The sequence below is a fragment of the Rissa tridactyla genome, chromosome W (assembly GCF_028500815.1).
Source record: "Rissa tridactyla isolate bRisTri1 chromosome W, bRisTri1.patW.cur.20221130, whole genome shotgun sequence".
Classification (NCBI taxonomy): Eukaryota; Metazoa; Chordata; class Aves; order Charadriiformes; family Laridae; genus Rissa; species Rissa tridactyla.
The window spans coordinates 19,001,978-19,020,643 of record NC_071496.1 but is presented as its reverse complement, the minus strand read 5'-3'; the positions used below and the strand labels follow the sequence as shown (position 1 = coordinate 19,020,643).

Sequence of the window (18,666 nt, the reverse complement as noted above, 5' to 3'; positions counted from 1 at the left end):
ACTCCTCCCAGTTTTGGTGCTGCCTGCAAAGTTGCTGAGGGTACGTTCTGCCTCATCATCCAGATCATTAATGAAGATGTTAAACAGGACTGGACTCAGTATTGACCCCTGGAGTACACTGCTAGTCACTAGACTTTTTGCCAGTGATCACCACCCTCTGGGCCCAGCCATTGTGGTGGGTTGTCCTTGACTGACTGCCAACTGCCCACCAAGCCGCTCAGCAGGACAGGGGGAGAAAAATATGGTGAAATGCTCATGTGTCAAGATAAGGACAGGGAGATCACTCAGCAATTACTGTCACAGGCAAAACAGACTTGACTTGGGGAAATTAATTTAATTTATTGGCAGTCAAACAGAGTTGGATAATGAGAAATAAGAACAAATTAAAAAAAACCGTCCTCCCAACCCTCGCTTCTTCGCAGGCTCAACTTCACTCCCAACTTTTCTACCTCCTCCTCCTGAGCAGCGCAGGGGGACAAGGAATGGGGGTTGTGGTCAGTTCATTATGCGTTGTCTCTGCCTCTCCTTCCTCCTCACACTCTTCTCCATCTCCAGCATGGAGTCCCATCCATGGGAGACAGTCCTTCACAAACTTCTCCAACTTGGGGAGGGCTATGAAGATGATCAAGGGAATGGAGCACCTCTCTTATGAAGAAAGGCTGAGAGACCTGGGTCTGTTTAGCATGGAGAAGACTGAGAGGGGATCTCATCAATGCTTATAAATATCTAAAGGGAGGGTGTCGGGAGGATGGGGCCAGACTCTTTTCAGTGGTGCCCAGCAACAGGACAAGGGGCAACGGGCACAAGCTGGAACACAGGAAATCCCATCTTGTCATGGTTTGGGACAGATTGGCCAATGATGAGATGACAGATGCTCTTCCCCACCTCTCACTCCAAGGAGAGGAAGGAGAGAGATAAAGAGATTTATGAGTTTAGAAAGAACTAAACTACTTTAATAAAATATTAATAATAAAATAAAAAGGAAATAATGAAATAGATACAATATATACAAAACCATATCAAGTTCCTAGGCAGGCCCTGGGGAAGTCCCAGACTGGACTCAGTGATGGATGGAAACTGGATTCCTGATGTGGAGTCAGGAACGCACGGATCGAGATCAAAGTCAGACGAATCGACAGGGTCCTCCTTGGACGTTGGCCATTGAAGAAAGAGGGCTGACCCTTTGATCCCTCAGCTTTTATACTGAGCATGACAGATGGGATGGAATACCTGTTGGCCAGTTTTGGGTCACCTGTCCTGTCCGCTCCTCCCTGCAGGTGGGACCCCTCCATGCCCCCCCAACAAGGCAAACAACCAAGTCAGCTGACCCTGGTTGCCACAGCAACAAGTATAAGCAAGAGCCTCTCTGCACACCACTCCCCGGCATTAACTATAAACATAGGTCCCATCACTCCAAGAATGAACAGTTTTCCACACAACATGCTGTCAATTTCAGAGAGTTAGAAGAGGCTTAGCCAAGAAGCAAAGCCACTGAACAAAAAGTTGGCTCTGCTCCACCCCAAACCAGGATACATCTCAACATGAGGAAAAAATTCTTTACTTTGAGGGTGACAGAGCACTGGAACAGGCTGCCCAGAGAGGCTGTGAAGTCTCTTTCTCTGGAGACTCAAAACCCACCTGGACGCGTTCCTGTCCAACCTGCTCTAGGTGAATCTGCTTTGGCAGGGGAGTTGAACTAGATGATCTCTGAAGGTCCCTTCCAACCCCTCCCATTCCGTGATTCTGTGGGTCCTTCCCATGGACTGCAATTCTTCAATAACTACTCCAGCATGGGTCCTTTCCATGAGGTGCAGTCCTTGAGGAACAGACGGCTCCAGCATGGGTCCTCCACAATGTTGTCCCTTCATTCTTGACTCTTCCTGTTTCTTTTACACAGAATTTTTGAAAAAGTTTTTTTAATACAAATAGCAGTCAAAGGTAACATAAACCAAGTAGTTATAAAAAACAATTAATAAACAGCTATTTTCCCAAGTACAACTCATTAAATTTTAGAAAATTTCAGTCTTAAGGGTTCTATCTCTTCAGATTTCCAATGATTCATTTCCGCGATCAGTGCTTTCTTCACCCTAGTATAATGAATCCAGGAATTAATTCCTTCTACCTTGATGGCAGTATAAGTCTTTAACAGCACAGTATAGGGTCTTTTCCACTTTTTCTTTAGTGGCTCATCTTTCAGGTTTTTATATAAACTGTGTCTTCTGGTTGGAACAGATGCACTGTAGTGTCCAAAGGAAGAGGAGCCTTCTGGTTCAAATACCTGTGTAAGGAGGATAAACTTTGGGAGAGAGATATTAAATATTCTTTAATCACAGCTTGTCCCTTTATATGCATCTGATTTCCCTCTGTAGTTAAATGATTGGTTGAGTACTAAATTTCAAAGGGGCTTACTCCTTTCTTTATCCCTGGAGTTATTTGAACTCTCAAAAGGGCTAAAGGAAGAGTTTCTGTCCACTTAAGATGAGTTTCCTGGCAAAGTTTGGAAATCTGCATTTTAAAATTTGTTTCATTCTTTCCACTTTCCCACTAGACTGAAGATTCCAAGGAGTGTGTCTGCAATAAAATGGGGGCTATTATCAGAAGAGATACCTTCTGTTATACCAAATCTAGGGATAATCTCTTTTAATAAGATTTTAACTACCTCTTGAGCTTTGTTGGTGCGACAAGGGAAAGCCTCAGGCCAACCAGAAAATGTATCTACCAATACCAATAAATATTTATATAGGTTGCACCTTGGCAATTCAGTGAAGTCTAGTTGTCGGTATTCCCCGGGAGTTACTCCTTGTTTTACAACTCCCCCCACAATCTATCTAGTTATTTCTGGGTTGTTAGCACAACATAAAGCACTTTTTTTTTTACTATTATATCTGTCAAACTGTGCATCTTTGGTCGAATGACATTTTTTTTTGCAGTCATTACTAGTGAGTCTGCTCCTGTGTGTAGCTCCTGATGTAATCTTTTGAGTATGGCCTCCACCATCTTCTCAGAAATTAATAGTTGTTTTAATGGAGTCACCCACCATCCTTGATCATTTTTGGAACAGTCTAATTGCTCTGCCAACTGGTTTTCTTTTTCAGTATATTTTGGGGGTGACAGTCCTAGACTGGAATTAGTGCTCCTTCAAATTTTGATTCTTTCAATGCGGCCTTCTTCGCCAACTGATCTGCTTTCTGATTTCCCAGTATAATTTCACTATTTCCCTTTTGATGGGCTTTACAATGCATTATTGCAACTTCTTTTGGCTGCAAGACCGCTTGTAAAAGTGTCATTATTTCTGTTCCGTATTTGATTGGAGCTCCTTGTGAGCTTAAAAGTCCCCTTTCTCTCCAAATCGCTCCATGTGCATGAACTACTCTGAATGCATATTTAGAATCTGTGTAAATGTTAGCTCTTTTTCCTTGACTGAGTTCCAAGGCCCACGTTAATGCAATCAGTTCAGCCTTTTGAGCAGAAATATGAGGCAGAGATTTATTCTCTAGGGTCTGAGTAAGGGTTACCACTGCATATCCAGTTCTTTGTTTTCCTTCTGACATAAAGCTGCTTCCATCCATGAATAGCTCCAATTCCACATTGGGTAAGGGTTCATCTTGTAGGTCAGGCCTGCTGGAATACACTTGTTCGATAGTGGTTAAACAATCATCCAATCTGAGCTTTCTTTTTAGAAACTTGATATCTTGCCAGTTCTAAAAAATTAAGCAAGCTAATGGTGGCTTCCAAACATGTTTCATAGTTATCAGGACCAATTAACAAATCATCCACATGCTGCAATAACATTACAGCATTATGGTCATTTTGCCATTGTTCAAGTTCTTTGGCAAGTACATTACCAAACAGTGTAGGGCTGGTTTTGAATCCTTGAGGAAGGACAGTCTAACAGAGTTGTGTCTTTCATCCCATAGTAGGATTCTCCCACTTGAAGGCAAAGATGGTCTGGCTCTGCTCATCCACAGGTATACAGAAGAAGGCATCTTTTAAATACAGTACTGTAAAGTAAATATTGCTGTTAGGAATTGAAGCAAGGAGGGTATATGGGTTTGGGACCACAGGGTGGATGTCTATCGTCCTTGTATTAATTTCTCGTAAGTCCTGTACCAATCTATATTCTGTTGAGTGAGGTTTCTTTACAGGTAGCATTGGAGTATTAAATTCCAATTGGCATTCTCATAACAGTCCATGCTCTAAAAAAGAATTTATTACAGGTTCTAATCCTTTTCTAGCCTCCAATTTAATGGGATACTGTTTTTTTCTTACCGTCTGAGCGCTCAGTTTCAATTCAGTCTTTACTGGAGTCACGTTCTTTGCTCATCCAGGTATTTTTTGATGCCCACACCAAAGGTACAACTGCATTCAGTATTTCCTCTGGAATATTCATTTCTTCATTAGGATCCTTTTTGGTTAACAAACATATCTGAGCTTTCCAGGCAGCTTCTGGAGGAATTTGTAACTGAACAGAGTCTTCCGTAAAGGTTAGCGGTGCATTCAGTTTACAAAGTAAATCCCATCCAAGCAAGGGGAGGGGACATTTTGGCATATAGAGGAGCTCATGAACTAATGTAGTATCTCCAATTGAACATTCCATAGGGTGTAAAAATGGCCTTTAAGTCTTTTTTTCCTGTTGCACCAGCAACATTTATTTTAGTTTTACTCAAGGGTCCCATACAGCTAGTTAAGACAGAGTGCATGGCCCCGCTGTCAGTTGTTGAGGAACGCAGCGGCAGACACGGTAAGACACGGCTGATGTGGCAGAGGGGGCATTGCCGGAAGCAACCACGGAGATTTAAATGGCCCTAGGGAGTGCTGGAGACCAGGGAGTGGCGCGGTAGTTCGCGCGGAAAGGCCCTGCACTCTGCTTGTTGGTCCACAGCCCAGGGAAGCGCTCAAGGTCTCTGACAAAATGGTCGGCACTCGCCTCAGAGCTAAAACAGGTGCTCCTACAGAGAAGGCCCCTCGGATGTGTGATGCATCCACCCAGATGGAACTGGTAAGGAGGGAAACTTCAGTACAGGTGGTAGGCTGCAGTGAGTGCCCAGACCCTTCTCCTTCTCCTGGCGGTAAGGTAAGTACTTGCACACGGCATGCACAGGTTGATGATCTGTTACGTCAGGTGGATGAGTTGCAAGAAATGATTAAAAGGTTGTGTAGTATCAGAGGAGCTGAGACAGAGATAGATAGGTGGTTTCATAACCATGCTCCTGCAGTGGATACTACCGAGAATGAGGCACCTTGGACCCTGGTGACCCACAAAAGCAGGACTACGCTTCAGCCCCCACCCTCTGGCATCAAACCAAACTAACGATATGAAGCTTTAACAGCTATAGACAACCAGGAGCAAGGTCTGCCAGGAGGACCTGCACCGTCAGCACACAATAGATATGGTAAAAAACAACGAGGAGTGCTAGTAGTGGGTGACTCCCCGTTAAAGGGCACTGAGGCACCCATCTGCTGTCCTGACAGGGAGTCACGTGAGGTATGCTGCCTCCTGGGAGCTAAGATTCAAGGTGTTGCAGAGAGGGTGCCACAACTCGTCAAGAACACAAACTACTACCCATTGTTACTCTTTCATGTGGGCAGGAATGACACTGCAAACCAGAACCTGGGCAGAATTAAGGAAGACTATAAAGCCCTGGGGGTACAAGTGAAAAAAACTGGTGCCCAAGTCATCTTTTCCTCCATTTTACCAGCCAGAGGAAAGGGAGCAGCCAGAAATGGACGGATAATGCATATCAACTAGCTACGTGGCTGGTGCCGTTGTGAGGGTTTTGGCTTTTATGACAATGGAACATTCTTTGATGAATACGGCCTGTTAGAGAGGGATGGGATCCACCTGTCTAGAAGGGGTAATGGAATCTTTGGCAGCAGGCTGGCCAACTTGGTGAAGTGGGCTTTAAACTGAAGGACTTGGGGGATGGAGTCCAGGGTGGCAATGCTCAAGCCAACTTAGACAACTGGGAAATAAGGCAGGCCAACCACAGTAGTGACAAATGTTCCATAGCTGCCTCCCAAGATGAGATCCAGAAGGCCAACCACCTCAAGGGTGTGAAGGCTATGGTGGATCCTCTTGCTCCCCTCCAGGGAAACCCACACGCTCAACTGCCTCTCTGAAATGCCTGTACACCAACGCACACAGCGTGGGGAATAAACAGGAAGAACTAGAGATCTGTGTCCAGTCGCAGGGCCATGATCTCATTGCAATTACAGAGGCATGGTGGGATAGCTCGCATGACTGGAATGCTGTCGTGCATGGCTATGTACTTTTTAGGAAAGACAGGCCAGCGGGGCAAGGTGGCGAAGTTTCTGTCTATGTGAGACAGCAGCTGGAATGTATCAAGCTCTGCCTAGGGGTGGATGAAGAACGTGTTGAGAGCTTATGGGTAAGAATTAAGGGGCAGGCTAATATGGGAGACACTGTTGAGGGTGTTTACTACAGACCATCGGAACAGGAAAAGGAAGTTGATGAGGCTTTCTACAGACAGCTGGAAATAGCCTCACGATCACAGGCCCTGGTTCTCATGAGGGACTTCAACTACCCTGACATTTGCTGGAAAGACAACACAGCCAGACAAGCATAGCCCTGGAGGTTTCTGCAGACCATTGATGACAACTTCTTGAAACAGGTGGTAGAGGAACCAACGAGGAGAGGTGCACTGCTGGACCTTGTGCTGACAAACAAAGACAGACTGGTTGGGGATGTGAAGGCTGGGGGCAGCCTTGGCTGCAGTGACCATGAGATGGCTGAATTCAGGATTGTCGTGGTCTGGCCAGATTGGCCAATCAGAATGACAGATGGCCCTTCCCCCATCTCTCCAAAGAGAGGAGAGGAAGAAATAAGGAGATTTACGAGTTTAGAAAAAGAACTAAACTACTTTAATGAAAATAATAATAAATAAGGAAATAGTAAATAATAATAGAATAATAAAAATTAAAGAAAAAAAAGTATACAATATATACAAAAGCGTATCCAGCATCACCAGCAGGCACAGGGAAAGTCCCAGACTGGAGTCAGCAACAGACAGGAGCTGAATTCCGGATCTGGAGTCAGGAATGCTTGGATCGGGATCAAAGGCAGATGAACAGACAGGGTCCTCCTCAGACATCGGCCATTGAAGAAAGAGAGTTGACCCTTTGATCCCTTAGCTTTTATACTGAGCATGATGCATATGGGATGGAATACCCCATTGGTCAGTTTTGGGTCACCTGTCCCGTCTGCTCCTCCCTGCAGGTGGGACCCCTCTATGCTTTTCTGCTTCCGATCCTCTAACGGGGCAAAACAGCAAAGTTAGCTGACCTTGGTTGTTATAGCAATAAGCCTAAGCAAGAGCCCCTGTGCATCCCATTCCTTGGTATAATCAGGTCTTATCACTCTGAGGGTGAACAGTGTCTGAACAATATGCTGTTCATTTCAGAGTTTAGTCAGTTAGAAGAGGCCCAGCTAAAAAGCAAAATTACAAAACAGAGAATTGGTTCTGTTTTACCTCAAACCAGGAAAAGGATCCTCCATGGAAAAAGCAGAGCAAAAAGTAGAATTCCAACCCTGGACTTCAGGAGAGCTAACTTTGGCCTCTTCAAAGACCTACTTGGAGGAATACCATGGGCTAAGGCTCTGGAAGGAAGTGGGGTGCAAGAGAGCTGGTTAATATTTAAGCACCGCTTCCTCCAAGCTCAAGATCAGTGCATCCCTAGGAGCAAGAAATCAGGCAAATGAGACAGGAAACCTGCATGGGTGAGCAAGGAGCTTCTGGAAAAACTCAGATGGAAGAAGGAAGTCTACAGAATGTGGAAAAAGGGACTGGCCACTTGGGAGAAGTATAGGAGCGTTGTCAGAGTATGCAAGGATGCAACAAGGAAGGCTAGGGCCTACTTGAAATTAAACCTGGCAAAGGATGTCAAAGACAATAAGAAGGTCTTCTTCAAGTACATCAGTAGCAAAAGGAAGACTAGGGAAAATGTGAGCTTGCTGCTGAATGAGGTAGGTGCCCTGGTGACAGAGGATGCAGAGAAGGCAGAGGTACTGAATGCCGCCTTTGATTCAGTCTTCACTGCTCAGGCCAGCCCTCAGGAACCCCAGACCCTGGAGGTAAGAGAGAGAGCCTGGAGTAAGGAAGACTCTCCCTTGATCGAGGAAGGTCGAGTTAGAGATCATTTAGGCAAACCTGACACTCACAAATCCATGGGCCCTGATTGGATGCACCTGAGAGTGCTGAGGGAGCTGGCAGATGTTATTGCGAAGCCGCTCTCCATCATCTTTGAAAGGTCATGGAGAACAGGCGAGGTGCCTGAGGACTGGAGGAAAGCCAAGGTCACTCCAGTCTTCAAAAGAGGCAAGAAGGAGGAGCCAGGGAACTACAGGCCAGTCAGCCTCACCTCCATCCCTGGAAAGGTGATGGAACAGCTCACCCTGGACGTCATGTCTAAGCATGCAGAGGAAAAGAAGGTCATCGGGAGTGGTCAGCATGGATTCACCAAGGGGAAATCATGCTTGACCAATCTGATAGCCTTCTACGGTGGCATGACTGGCTGGGTGGATGAGGGGAGAGCAGGGACGTTGTCTACCTTGACTTCAGCAAGGCTTTTGACACTGTCTCCCATAACATCCTCATAGGTAACCTTAGGAAGTGTGGGTTAGATGAGTGGACAGTGAGGTGGATTGAGAACTGGCTGAATGGCAGAGCTCAGAGGGTTGTGATCAGTGGTGCACAGTCTAGTAATAATAGGAATAACCCCATACACTGGTACAGGTTAGGGGCTGAAGTGCTGCAAAGCAGCTCTGCAGAGAGGGACCTTGGAGTCCTGGTGGACAACAAGTTGACCATGAGCCTGCAGTGTGCCCTTGTGGCCAAGGCAGACAATGGTCTCCTGGGACTCAGTAAAAAGAGCATGGCCAGCAGGTCAAGGGAGGTCATCCTCCCCCTCTACTCTGCCCTGTTGAGGCCACATCTGGAGTACTGTGTCCAGTTCTGGGCCCCCCAGTTCAAGAAGGACAGGGAACTACTGGAGAGAGTCCAGCAGAGGGCTACAAAGATGATCAAGAGAATGGAGCACCTCTCTTATGAAGAAAGGCTGAGAGACCTAGGTCTGCTTAGCCTGGAGAAGAGATGGCTGAGAGGGGATCTTATTGATGCTTATAAATATCTAAGGGGCAGGTGTCAAGACGATGGGGTCAAACTCTTCTCAGTGGTGCCCAGCGACAGGACAAGGGGCAACGAGCACAAGCTGGAACACAGGAAATTCCATCTCAACATGAGGAAAAACATCTTTACTTTGAGGGTAACAGAGCACAGGAACAGGCTGCCCAGAGAGGTTGCGGAGTCTCCTTCTCTGAAGATATTCAAAACCCGCCTGGATGCATTCCTGTCCAGCCTGCTCTAGGTGACCCTGCTCTGGCAGGGGGGTTGGACTAGATGATTTCTGAAGGTCCCTTCCAACCCCTACCATTATGTGATTCTGTTATTCCCCATCTTAACTGGAATCAGAGGGTCAGCTGAGGAGACTTTAATATTTTCCCCCGGGCCCCTTGATTCATTATCCGAATTCTCTAGCATAATAAGGTTAGCATTCCCTATATGGTCTTGTTCCTCTGGCCCCTTTTGGTTCGAGCATTCATTCTTCCAGTGTCCTACCTGTTTACAGAAGACACATTGATTTAAACTCAAAGGAGGGCCTCTTCATACTCTGGATCCCAGTCCTGCCCCGGGATTCCTTCTATCTTTTCCCCGCTACCTCCTCCATCCGCAACTCCCCTCCTGTATCCTGAGACAACTGTCACACAAACAACATGCCAAACATTCCTTCTGGGTTTTCTTGATAAGAGCCAACAGACTATTTCCAATTTAACAAGTCAGAAGTTGTAAAAGGGACATGCACAAACACTGGCATACCGTCTATCCTGACAGCCTGTTTCAGCGGTGCCTGTATCAATGCCCTCTAGTTCTACTTGAAATAGGGCTAACATTCTCATTTCTCATTTGTCCTTTTTTTTTTTTTCAATCTTTTTCTGAATTAACTAGACTTTCTTCCTCTTTGGCCTTAGGATTACATGAGGGAGGGGAAGAAGGCACAAGCAACTGTACATGTTCATCACCTGCACAACATACAGATATATATTTCTTCTGCTTTTTCTTTTCACATTCTTTGTAACAACTCTTTCTCTTTCTTTTCTCATTAACACTTTCTACTAATACATACAGTCTATCAGCATCATTCATCAACAATTTACACTTTTTACAAGTTTCATAATTGCACTTTAAAACAAAAAACAAATCAACATATGCAACCTCATCCCATTTATCAAATCAGCAACAATAGTATTAAATTGTAAAGTCCGATTTTTCAGTCATCACTCATCGTCATCATCCAATTTATATTGTGCCCACCATTGATTACAATATCATTTTAGCTTATTTTTAATCGTGGGATCCCCTCCAAATTTATTCCAATTTTTCAGGATGCATCCTAGGGGAGAACAAGAGGGTATCTCCTGAGAAGCAGTAGTACCATATCGGTACTGAAAAAGAATTCCCTTATTCAGCAGTTACTAAAGACCCAAGGGGGACTCTAACCCCAAAGGGGACTCTAACCCCTGTTTTAGAAACGTTATTCTACAAGGGACATCTCCCTTCGTCTTCTTCTGTGTATCTCCCTTGATACGTCTTATGCAGGCCAAAATGCTCACTGCTTCTCAGTGATTTCCTCCCCTCCCTTTTCCTTATTTCAAAATACCTCTTTTTAGTAGTGTTGCACTGTTGTGTTGCTTACTGCCTGACTGCAGGAGAGAAGCCGATGGAATCCCTGATTAAAAGGTCGTTGCGCGCTGGAGTCCAATGGGACCACTGCTCCCCATCAGGTGCGGCAAGACGATCCGGGCAAAGCTGTCAGCGCAGTCCCTTCTGGGATGCCAGAAACTGTTGTCCCAAATCTGGGTTCTTTACCCGGTGTGCAAGCCAATAACACACAGAGCAGAGGTATTTCCAAGTTTATTCCATTAATGCACAGAAATGGGGTGCTCGTCCCAAGGGAGCACATCTTAGTTTCAAAAATTTCCCTTTTTATACACAAATTATTATATATTCTAACAGTTAATACATATTCTATGTTATTCTCTTTAATGATTGGTCAAGATTTCTTCACTTCCTATGTAAATTAGTGTGCAGACTCTGTTTTCTTCTTCCATTGTTCTCTTTTAAGTAGGTGGTATCATTTGGGTAGGTGGTCAATGACTCGGTGGTCACGATCTCCCCCTGCCGAAATGACCTTTTACCTACTTCTCCTCTAATCTTGCCAGTTCTGGGTGGTTTTCTCGGTTTGCTGACCAGGCCTGCAGTTCATGATTCTCTTGACAGGAATATCCTGCTTATCAACAAAGCTACATTGTCTAGTAGTTCTTAGATAAATCATGTCTAGTTACTACCTGTGATTTCTCTATAAATGATGTTGGGGCTGTATAGATGACTTTTAGCAGCAGCGGCAGGTTCCCTTAGTTGCTTCGATTACATGTTACATTTCATTTTTCTAGTTAATATCAATTTTACTACAACAACAAGGTCACAGGTCCTGCCAAAAAACCTAGTCCTGTGTCAGTTCCTCTCCACAGGGCGCAGTTCCTGCCAGGAACCTGCTCCAGCGTGGGCTCTCCATGGGCTGCAGCTTCCTTCAGGGCATATCCACCTGCTCTGGTGTGGGTTCTTCATGGGCTGCAATGTGAATATCTGCTCCTCCGTGGATCTCCATGGGCTGCAGGGGTACAATCTGTGTCACCGTGGTCTTCACCCTGGGCTGTGCGGGAATCTCTGCTCCGGCACCTGGAGCACACTCTTCCCCTCCTTCTTCACTGACCTTGGTGTCTGCATAGTTGTTTCTTTCACATATTCTCACTCGTCTCTCCCAGTTGCTGTTGTGCAGCAGTTTTTTACCATTTCTTAAATATGTTATCACAGAGGTGATACAAATGTCACTGATTGTCTCGGCTTGGCCAGCAGCAGGTCCGTCTTGACTTCTTTCTCTTTTAATAGTTTCTACTTTTTTTTCTTACTAATTTGCTTACTTTTGTGTCCATTTAGTACCGAACAGGAAGTTTGGCATGTACCCCTATTCTTCTTATTTCTGATTTATCTTATTGATGACTATTGAATGTTTGCTGTTTTCAAATTTTAGTCAAAATTTCTTAAAATTTTCTGAGGAGTGAGTGGGAAGTTTCAGTTTAATTACAGTGTGCAGGATTAGACTATGGGAATCAATTAAGTTCTACTGTAAATTATCTTAATAATGAGAAAAGCACATAATTTTGCATTGGTTTTTGAATTAACTAACTTCATGTTCGTGTTTCAGTGGTCTAGTTCCATTGGATTTCCATAGCTTTTCAAAACTTTAGAATGTTTGCTGTTAGCTGAAGACTTTCCAAACTTTTATTGTGCTTACATTTAGCTATATAAAATTAAAGTTCTATTCTTCATGAGTAAAGCTAAGCATCTTTTGAAAGCTGTTATATTTATAAAAGGTTGTGGGTTTTTTTAATGCCTCTTCTCTTAGCAGTTAATTAAAAAAAATAATTGGAAAAATCAGAGTTGAAATAGGAAAAAGGGTCAGATAATTTTAGAAAAGCTACATTCTTCCATTAAGTAGTTGTGTAAATCAGATGTAGTAACATATTCCTCTGTCTGTAATTAAAAACACAACGAGTAACCTGGGTATAAACAGAGGATTTTGCCAGGAATGCTGGAAGCCTCTCATTGCCTGAACTGCAAAAACATCACCCTCTGCTGTCCATAAAAGACAGGAAATTGTTAACAACTGTGCTCAAGTTTCATTTGAAACACCTGAAAAAGAATATTTTCTTTTTTTCATTCCTTGTTTGCATTTTGCAAGTTATTTTTTAATGCTGTTGAAACTGTTTGAGTCCTATAATGTCACCTGTAATAATGCCGGAATTAAGACTTTTTCCCAACATTTTTTACATAAAGCACATTGGAGCAAGTGATAAAATAATCCTGACTCCTAGCACCAGCAGATTAAGTTGGCTTTTTTTTTTAAAGCTCTTCCTAAACCCTAGAAACTCAAAGGACTGTTACTTTTATGCATTCAAGGGACTTTGGATTCTACTCCAAGAGCTGAAAAGATTGTGAAATAATATATTTTGTAGAAACTAGTGGAACTATGTGAACATACTGATTTTGATTTGCAAATATTTATAGAAATTGATCTTTTGCCAGGTATTTTTAATGATAAAGTATAATCAGAATAAAGTTTAAAATTCTTACAAAATTAGGTTTTTGTATTGTAAATAGACCTATCAAGTGATGAGAAGTTTATCCATAAGAGTTCAATGCTACCGTGATACTAGAGATTAAACTTTAGTCTTCTTAAAGTTGATTACAGTTGTGCAGTTGATTTCAGCAGGCCTGGGATTTTATCACGGGCCTTTACAATAACCAAACTTCATATAAAAGTCCTAGAGATTAAAATGATGACAGAAATTTTTGTTTCCAAGTATTAACATTCCTAAAGTTATCATACTTTATGTTAATCAGGCCAAGAGGCCTTCACTGGAAAAGTGTACTTCTTGTGTATTCCATGTCCTATGTTATTGTATAGTTAAATATATGTCTGGAATGACCAGAATCTTGGGTGCTTGCTTCTTATGGGAGCTTTCTCATAAACTAAAATCTAAGTAGTTACATAGGGCATTCCTATTATCTGTTTAATAAGATCAAAATGAGAACATGCTCACAGCTGACTCAACTGCTTATTAAGAGGAGCATTTTCAGAGTGGAATTTGTTGACATTTAGAAAGTTACTAAAAAGCTTTGCATTCTGCACCAAGGTTTCTCTAGTTTTCTTCTGGATACAAGGCTATTTCAGAAGGACAAACCTTACGAGTTCTTATCACTAAGAGCTGGAGCAGAATTAATTTTCAGTTGTGTTGGAGATGGCAGGCAGAATCTTCAGTCTGTCAGTGTGATGGCCTTAACAGCTGACCATCCAAACCAGGATTCCTATTTGTATCTTTGTCCTTTTTATCCTTTATAAAAGCTTTTGTGACTTGAGTGATGAAGAGCTTAGAACAGAATAGAATAGGTTTGGTTTAGTTTAGTTCAGTTGGATGGGACCTACAATGATCATCTAGTCCAGCTGCCTGACCACTTCAGGACTGACCAAAAGTTAAAGAGTATTATTAAGGGCCTTGTCCAAATGTCTCTTAAACACTGACATGCATGGAGCGTCGACCACCTCTTTAGGAAGCCTGTTCCAGTGTTTGACCACCCTCTCTGTAAAGAAATGCTTCCTAATATCAAGTCTGAACTTCCCCCGGTTCAGCTACTTAGTTTAAGTCTAAGTAGCTTTCTCAGACCTTCTGAGCTCATAAGAAGTTTGTTACATTTTAAAATTATTTAAATTCCTTTGTCTTCAAACAGATACGTGGACCTTCTTAAGGTGATTAAACCTTATTTTTGAGCCACTTGATTCCTGTGAAAGCAAGTCCTTTGGAAAAGGAAAGATTGTGTTTCTGTTTAGTGTAAATGAGCTTTAGGTCTTAGCGGTATAGTTTTTAAACTAAATTCCACAAGAAATTGCTAGTTGTGCTGTGATACAAGCTTTATGAATTTTATTGCCAATGTTCTGTCTTTCCTTACTACAATTATTCTGATGTTACTTTTTTCTTGTGTGTGAACTAGAAAAACTGTATATTGAGACTGAGAAATCAGACAGAACATAATGTGATATTGCACTTACAAAAAAGTGAACATAAAGAATAATTTTGTATTTGATAATTTTGTAGGTACAAGCCTGTGCAGAAAGTGGATGGAGTTGCAGATGGTTTCACAGGAAGTGGTCAACAGACAGGCACATCTGCTGAACAAACTATAATTGCCCAAAGTCAACATCATCAACAGTTTTTAGGTATGAAAAGATGTGTTATACTGTTGTACAAATAAAATAAACCCTATTATCACCATGAACATCAAGTCATACAAATACAATAATTATTTTAGTTATGTCTGTTTGTCTCGCCGAGACAAACAGCTCCAGTGCTGGCACGTCCACAGCGGAGCCGGGCGATCGCAGCAAAAAGGGGCTTTTCCCAAGCTTTTCTGAGGACGGGAGAGGCCAGGGCAGCAGCAGGGACCCGCAGGGAGCCCGCTGACGAGGCAGGGGCGGAGCCTGCAGCAGCAGCGGCCAGCTCCCCCCAGAAAAGGCGGCCCTAGGAAGCGCACACGGCGTGGCAGTTCGCACGAGAAGGGCGTGGAAAGCTCAAGGGAGGGGTTCAGCCATGGTCTCTAACCGAAAGACGTAGCTTCCTGCGTCTTCTACACTTGCCAGAGCAGACATAGCCATACAAACAGAGCTCCTGTGGAAGCATGCAGCCACCCAGGCCTCTGGCTGCAGGAAGTGCCTTAACTGGCACATGGCTGGTGGATGGTAGAAGAGAATCATAGAATCATAGAATGTGATAGGTTGGAAGGGACCTTTAAAGGTCGTCTAGTCCAACCCCCCTGCAGTAAGCAGGGACATCTTCAACTACATCAGGTTGCTCAGAGCCTCATCAAGCCTGGCCTTGAATGTCTCCAGGGATGGGGCCTCCACCACCTCTCTGGGCAACCTGTTCCAGTGCCTCACCACCCTCATTGTAAAGAATTTCTTCCTAATGTCCAATCTAAACCTACCCTGCTCCAGTTTAAAACCATTGCCCCTCGTCCTATTGCTACATACCCCTGCAAACAGCCCCTCCCCAGCTTTCCTGTAGGCCCCCTTCAGGTACTGGAAGGCTGCTATAAGGTCTCCCCGGAGCCTTCTCTTCTCCAGGCTGAACAACCCCAACTCTCTCAGCCTGTCCTCATAGGAGAGGTGCTCCAGCCCTTTGATCATCTTCGTGGCCCTCCTCTGGACCCCCTCCAACAGGTCCATGTCCTTCTTGTGGTGAGGACTCCAGAGCTGGATACAGTACTCCAGGTGGGGTCTCACGAGAGCAGAGTAGAGGGGCAGAATCACCTCTCTGGATCTGCTGGCCACGGTTCTTTTGATGCAGCCCAGGATGCGATTAGCCTTCTGGGCTGCAAGCGCACATTGTTGGCTCATGTCCAGCTTTTCATCCACCAGTACCCCCAAGTCCTTCTCCGCAGGGCTGCTCTCTATCACATCATCCCTCAGCCTGTATTGATAATGAGGATTGTCCCGACCCAAGTGTAGGACCTTGCACTTTGCCTGGTTGAACTTCATGAGGTTTGCTCAGTCCCACCTCTCTAGCTCGTCCAGGTCCCTCTGGATGACATCCCGTCCCTCTGGCCTGTCAACCCCACCACTCAGCTTGGTGTCATTGGCAAACTTGCTGAGGGTGCACTTGATCCCACTGTCTAAATCATTGATGAAGATGTTGAACAGCACCGGTCCCAGTACGGATCCCTGAGGGACACCACTTGTCACCCCTCTCCATCTGGACATCGAGGCATTGACCACCATCCTCTGGATGCAACCATCCAACCAATTCCTTATCCACCGAACAGTCCACCCATCAAATCCATCTCTCTCCAACTTAGAGAGAAGGATGTTGTGGGGGACTGTGTCAAAGGCCTTGCAGAAGTCCAGGTAGATGATGTACGTAGCTCTTCCCTTGTCCACTGATGCAGTCACTCCATTGTAGAAAGCCATCAGGTTGGTCAGGCAGGACTTGCCCCTGGTGAAGCCATGCTGGCTGTCTCGAATCACCTCCCTGTCCTCCATGTGCCTTAGCATAGCTTCCAGGAGGATCTGTTCCATGATCTTCCCAGGCACAAAAGTGAGGCTGACAGGGCAGTAGTTCCCAGGGGCCTCCTTTCTACCCTTTTTAAAAATGGGTGCGATGTTTCCCTTTTTCCAGTCACCAGGGACTTCACCTGACTGCCATGACTTTTCAAATATCATGGAGAGTGGCTTGGCAACTACATCAGCCAATTCCCTCAGGACTCTGAGGTGCACCTCGTCAGGTCCCATAGACTTGTGTATATTCAGGTTCCTCAGGTGGTCACGAACCTTGTCTTCACTTACAGTGGGAGGGACTTTGTCCCCCAGGTCCCCATCTTGCAGTCCTTCAACTTGGCAGGCGTGAGGAGAGAGGCTGGCAGGGAAGACCAAGGCAAAAAAGTTGTTGAGAACCTCAGCCTTCTCCTTGTCTGTTGTTACCAGTTTGCCATTCTCGGTCATCAGGGAGAATGCTTTCTTTAACCTTCCTTTTCTGGCTGACATACCTGTAGAAGCCCTTCTTGTTATTCTTAGCACCCCTTGCCAAGTTCAGCTCCAGCCGCACCTTGGCCTTCCTGACCTCATCCCTACATAACCGTCCAGCATCCCTATACGCTTCCCTGGACACCTGATGCTGCTTGAACTGCCTGTGCAGTTCCTTCTTGCCTTTTAGTTTGACCAGCAGGTCCCAGCTCAGCCATGCTGGTCTCCTCCCTTTCTTGCTTGATTTCTTACACCTGGGGATCGAGAGCTCTTGTGCTCTGTGGAAAGCATCCTTGAAGATCTGCCAGCTGTGTTCTGCCCCCTTGTCCCTGAGGACCATTTCCCAGGGGGTCCTATTGACTAACTCCTTGAAGAGCCAGAGGTTTGCTTTCCTAAAATCCAGGGTCCTTACTAGGCTCCTCATCTGGCACGTATCCCTGAGGATCGTGAACTCCACCAGTGTGAAGAGATGATAGCTGTGTGAGGTGCAACCAGGTGGATGATCTACTCAGCCTGGTAGCCTGGGGGACTTCAAGCACCCCGATATCTGTTGGAAGGACAACACAGAGGGGCACGAGAAGTTCTTGTAATGTGTTGATGACAACTTTCTTTTTTGAATGGTAGAGAAGCCAACAAGGAGAGGAACTATGTTGGACCTCGTCCTTACCAACAAGGAGGGGCTGGTGGGGAATGTGAAGCTCAAGGGTAGCCTTGGCTGCAGTGATCATGAAATGGTAGAATTCAAGATCCTTAGGGCAGTGAGGAGGGTACACAGCAAGCTCACTACCCTGGACTTCAGGAGAGCAGACCTGCTTGGGACCTGGTTGGCAGGGTAACATGGGAAAAAGCACTGGAGGGAAGAGGAGCCCAAAAGAGCTGGTTAGTATTCAAGGATCACCACCTTCAAGCTCAGGAGCGGTGCATCCCAAGACAGAAGTCATCAGGCAAAAAAGCCAGGAGGCCTGCATGGATGAACAAGGAGCTCCTGGACAAGCTCAAAAGCAAAAAGGAGGCCTACAGAGGGTGGAAGCAAGGACAGGTAGACTGGGTGGAATACAGAGAAACTGTCTGAATGACCATGAAACAGATTAGGCAAGCTAAAGCCCAGGTAGAATTAAATCTGGCTAGGGACATCAAGGATAACAAGAAAAACTTCTATATGTATGTCAGAGATAAAGGGAAGAGTAGGGAAAATGTGGGCCTTCTCCGGAAGGAGACAGGAGACCTGGTCACCCAGGATATGGAGAAGGCTGAGGTGCTGAATGACTTTTTCACCTCGGTCTTCACCAGCAAGGGCTCCAACCACACCACCCAAGTTGCAGGATGCAAAGGGAGGGGCTATGAGAATGAAGAACCGCCCACTGTAGGAGAAGATCAGGTTCGAGACCATCTGAGGAACCTGAAGGTGCACAAGTCCATGGGACCTGATGAAATCCATCCACGGGTCCTGAGGGAGCT

The 18,666-nt window shown here is 44.9% G+C and overlaps 1 protein-coding gene across 1 annotated transcript in view; it reads left to right on the top strand.

The window, feature by feature from the left end:
* The window catches only part of LOC128901971 (transcription factor RFX3-like), a 225,794-nt gene that overhangs the window by 172,081 nt on the left and 35,047 nt on the right, over positions 1-18,666 (top strand). Inside the window, exon 8 of the mRNA XM_054184188.1 lies at positions 14,789-14,910. Coding sequence (XP_054040163.1) covers positions 14,789-14,910 — 122 coding nt within the window. The remainder of the gene's footprint in view (positions 1-14,788; positions 14,911-18,666) is intronic.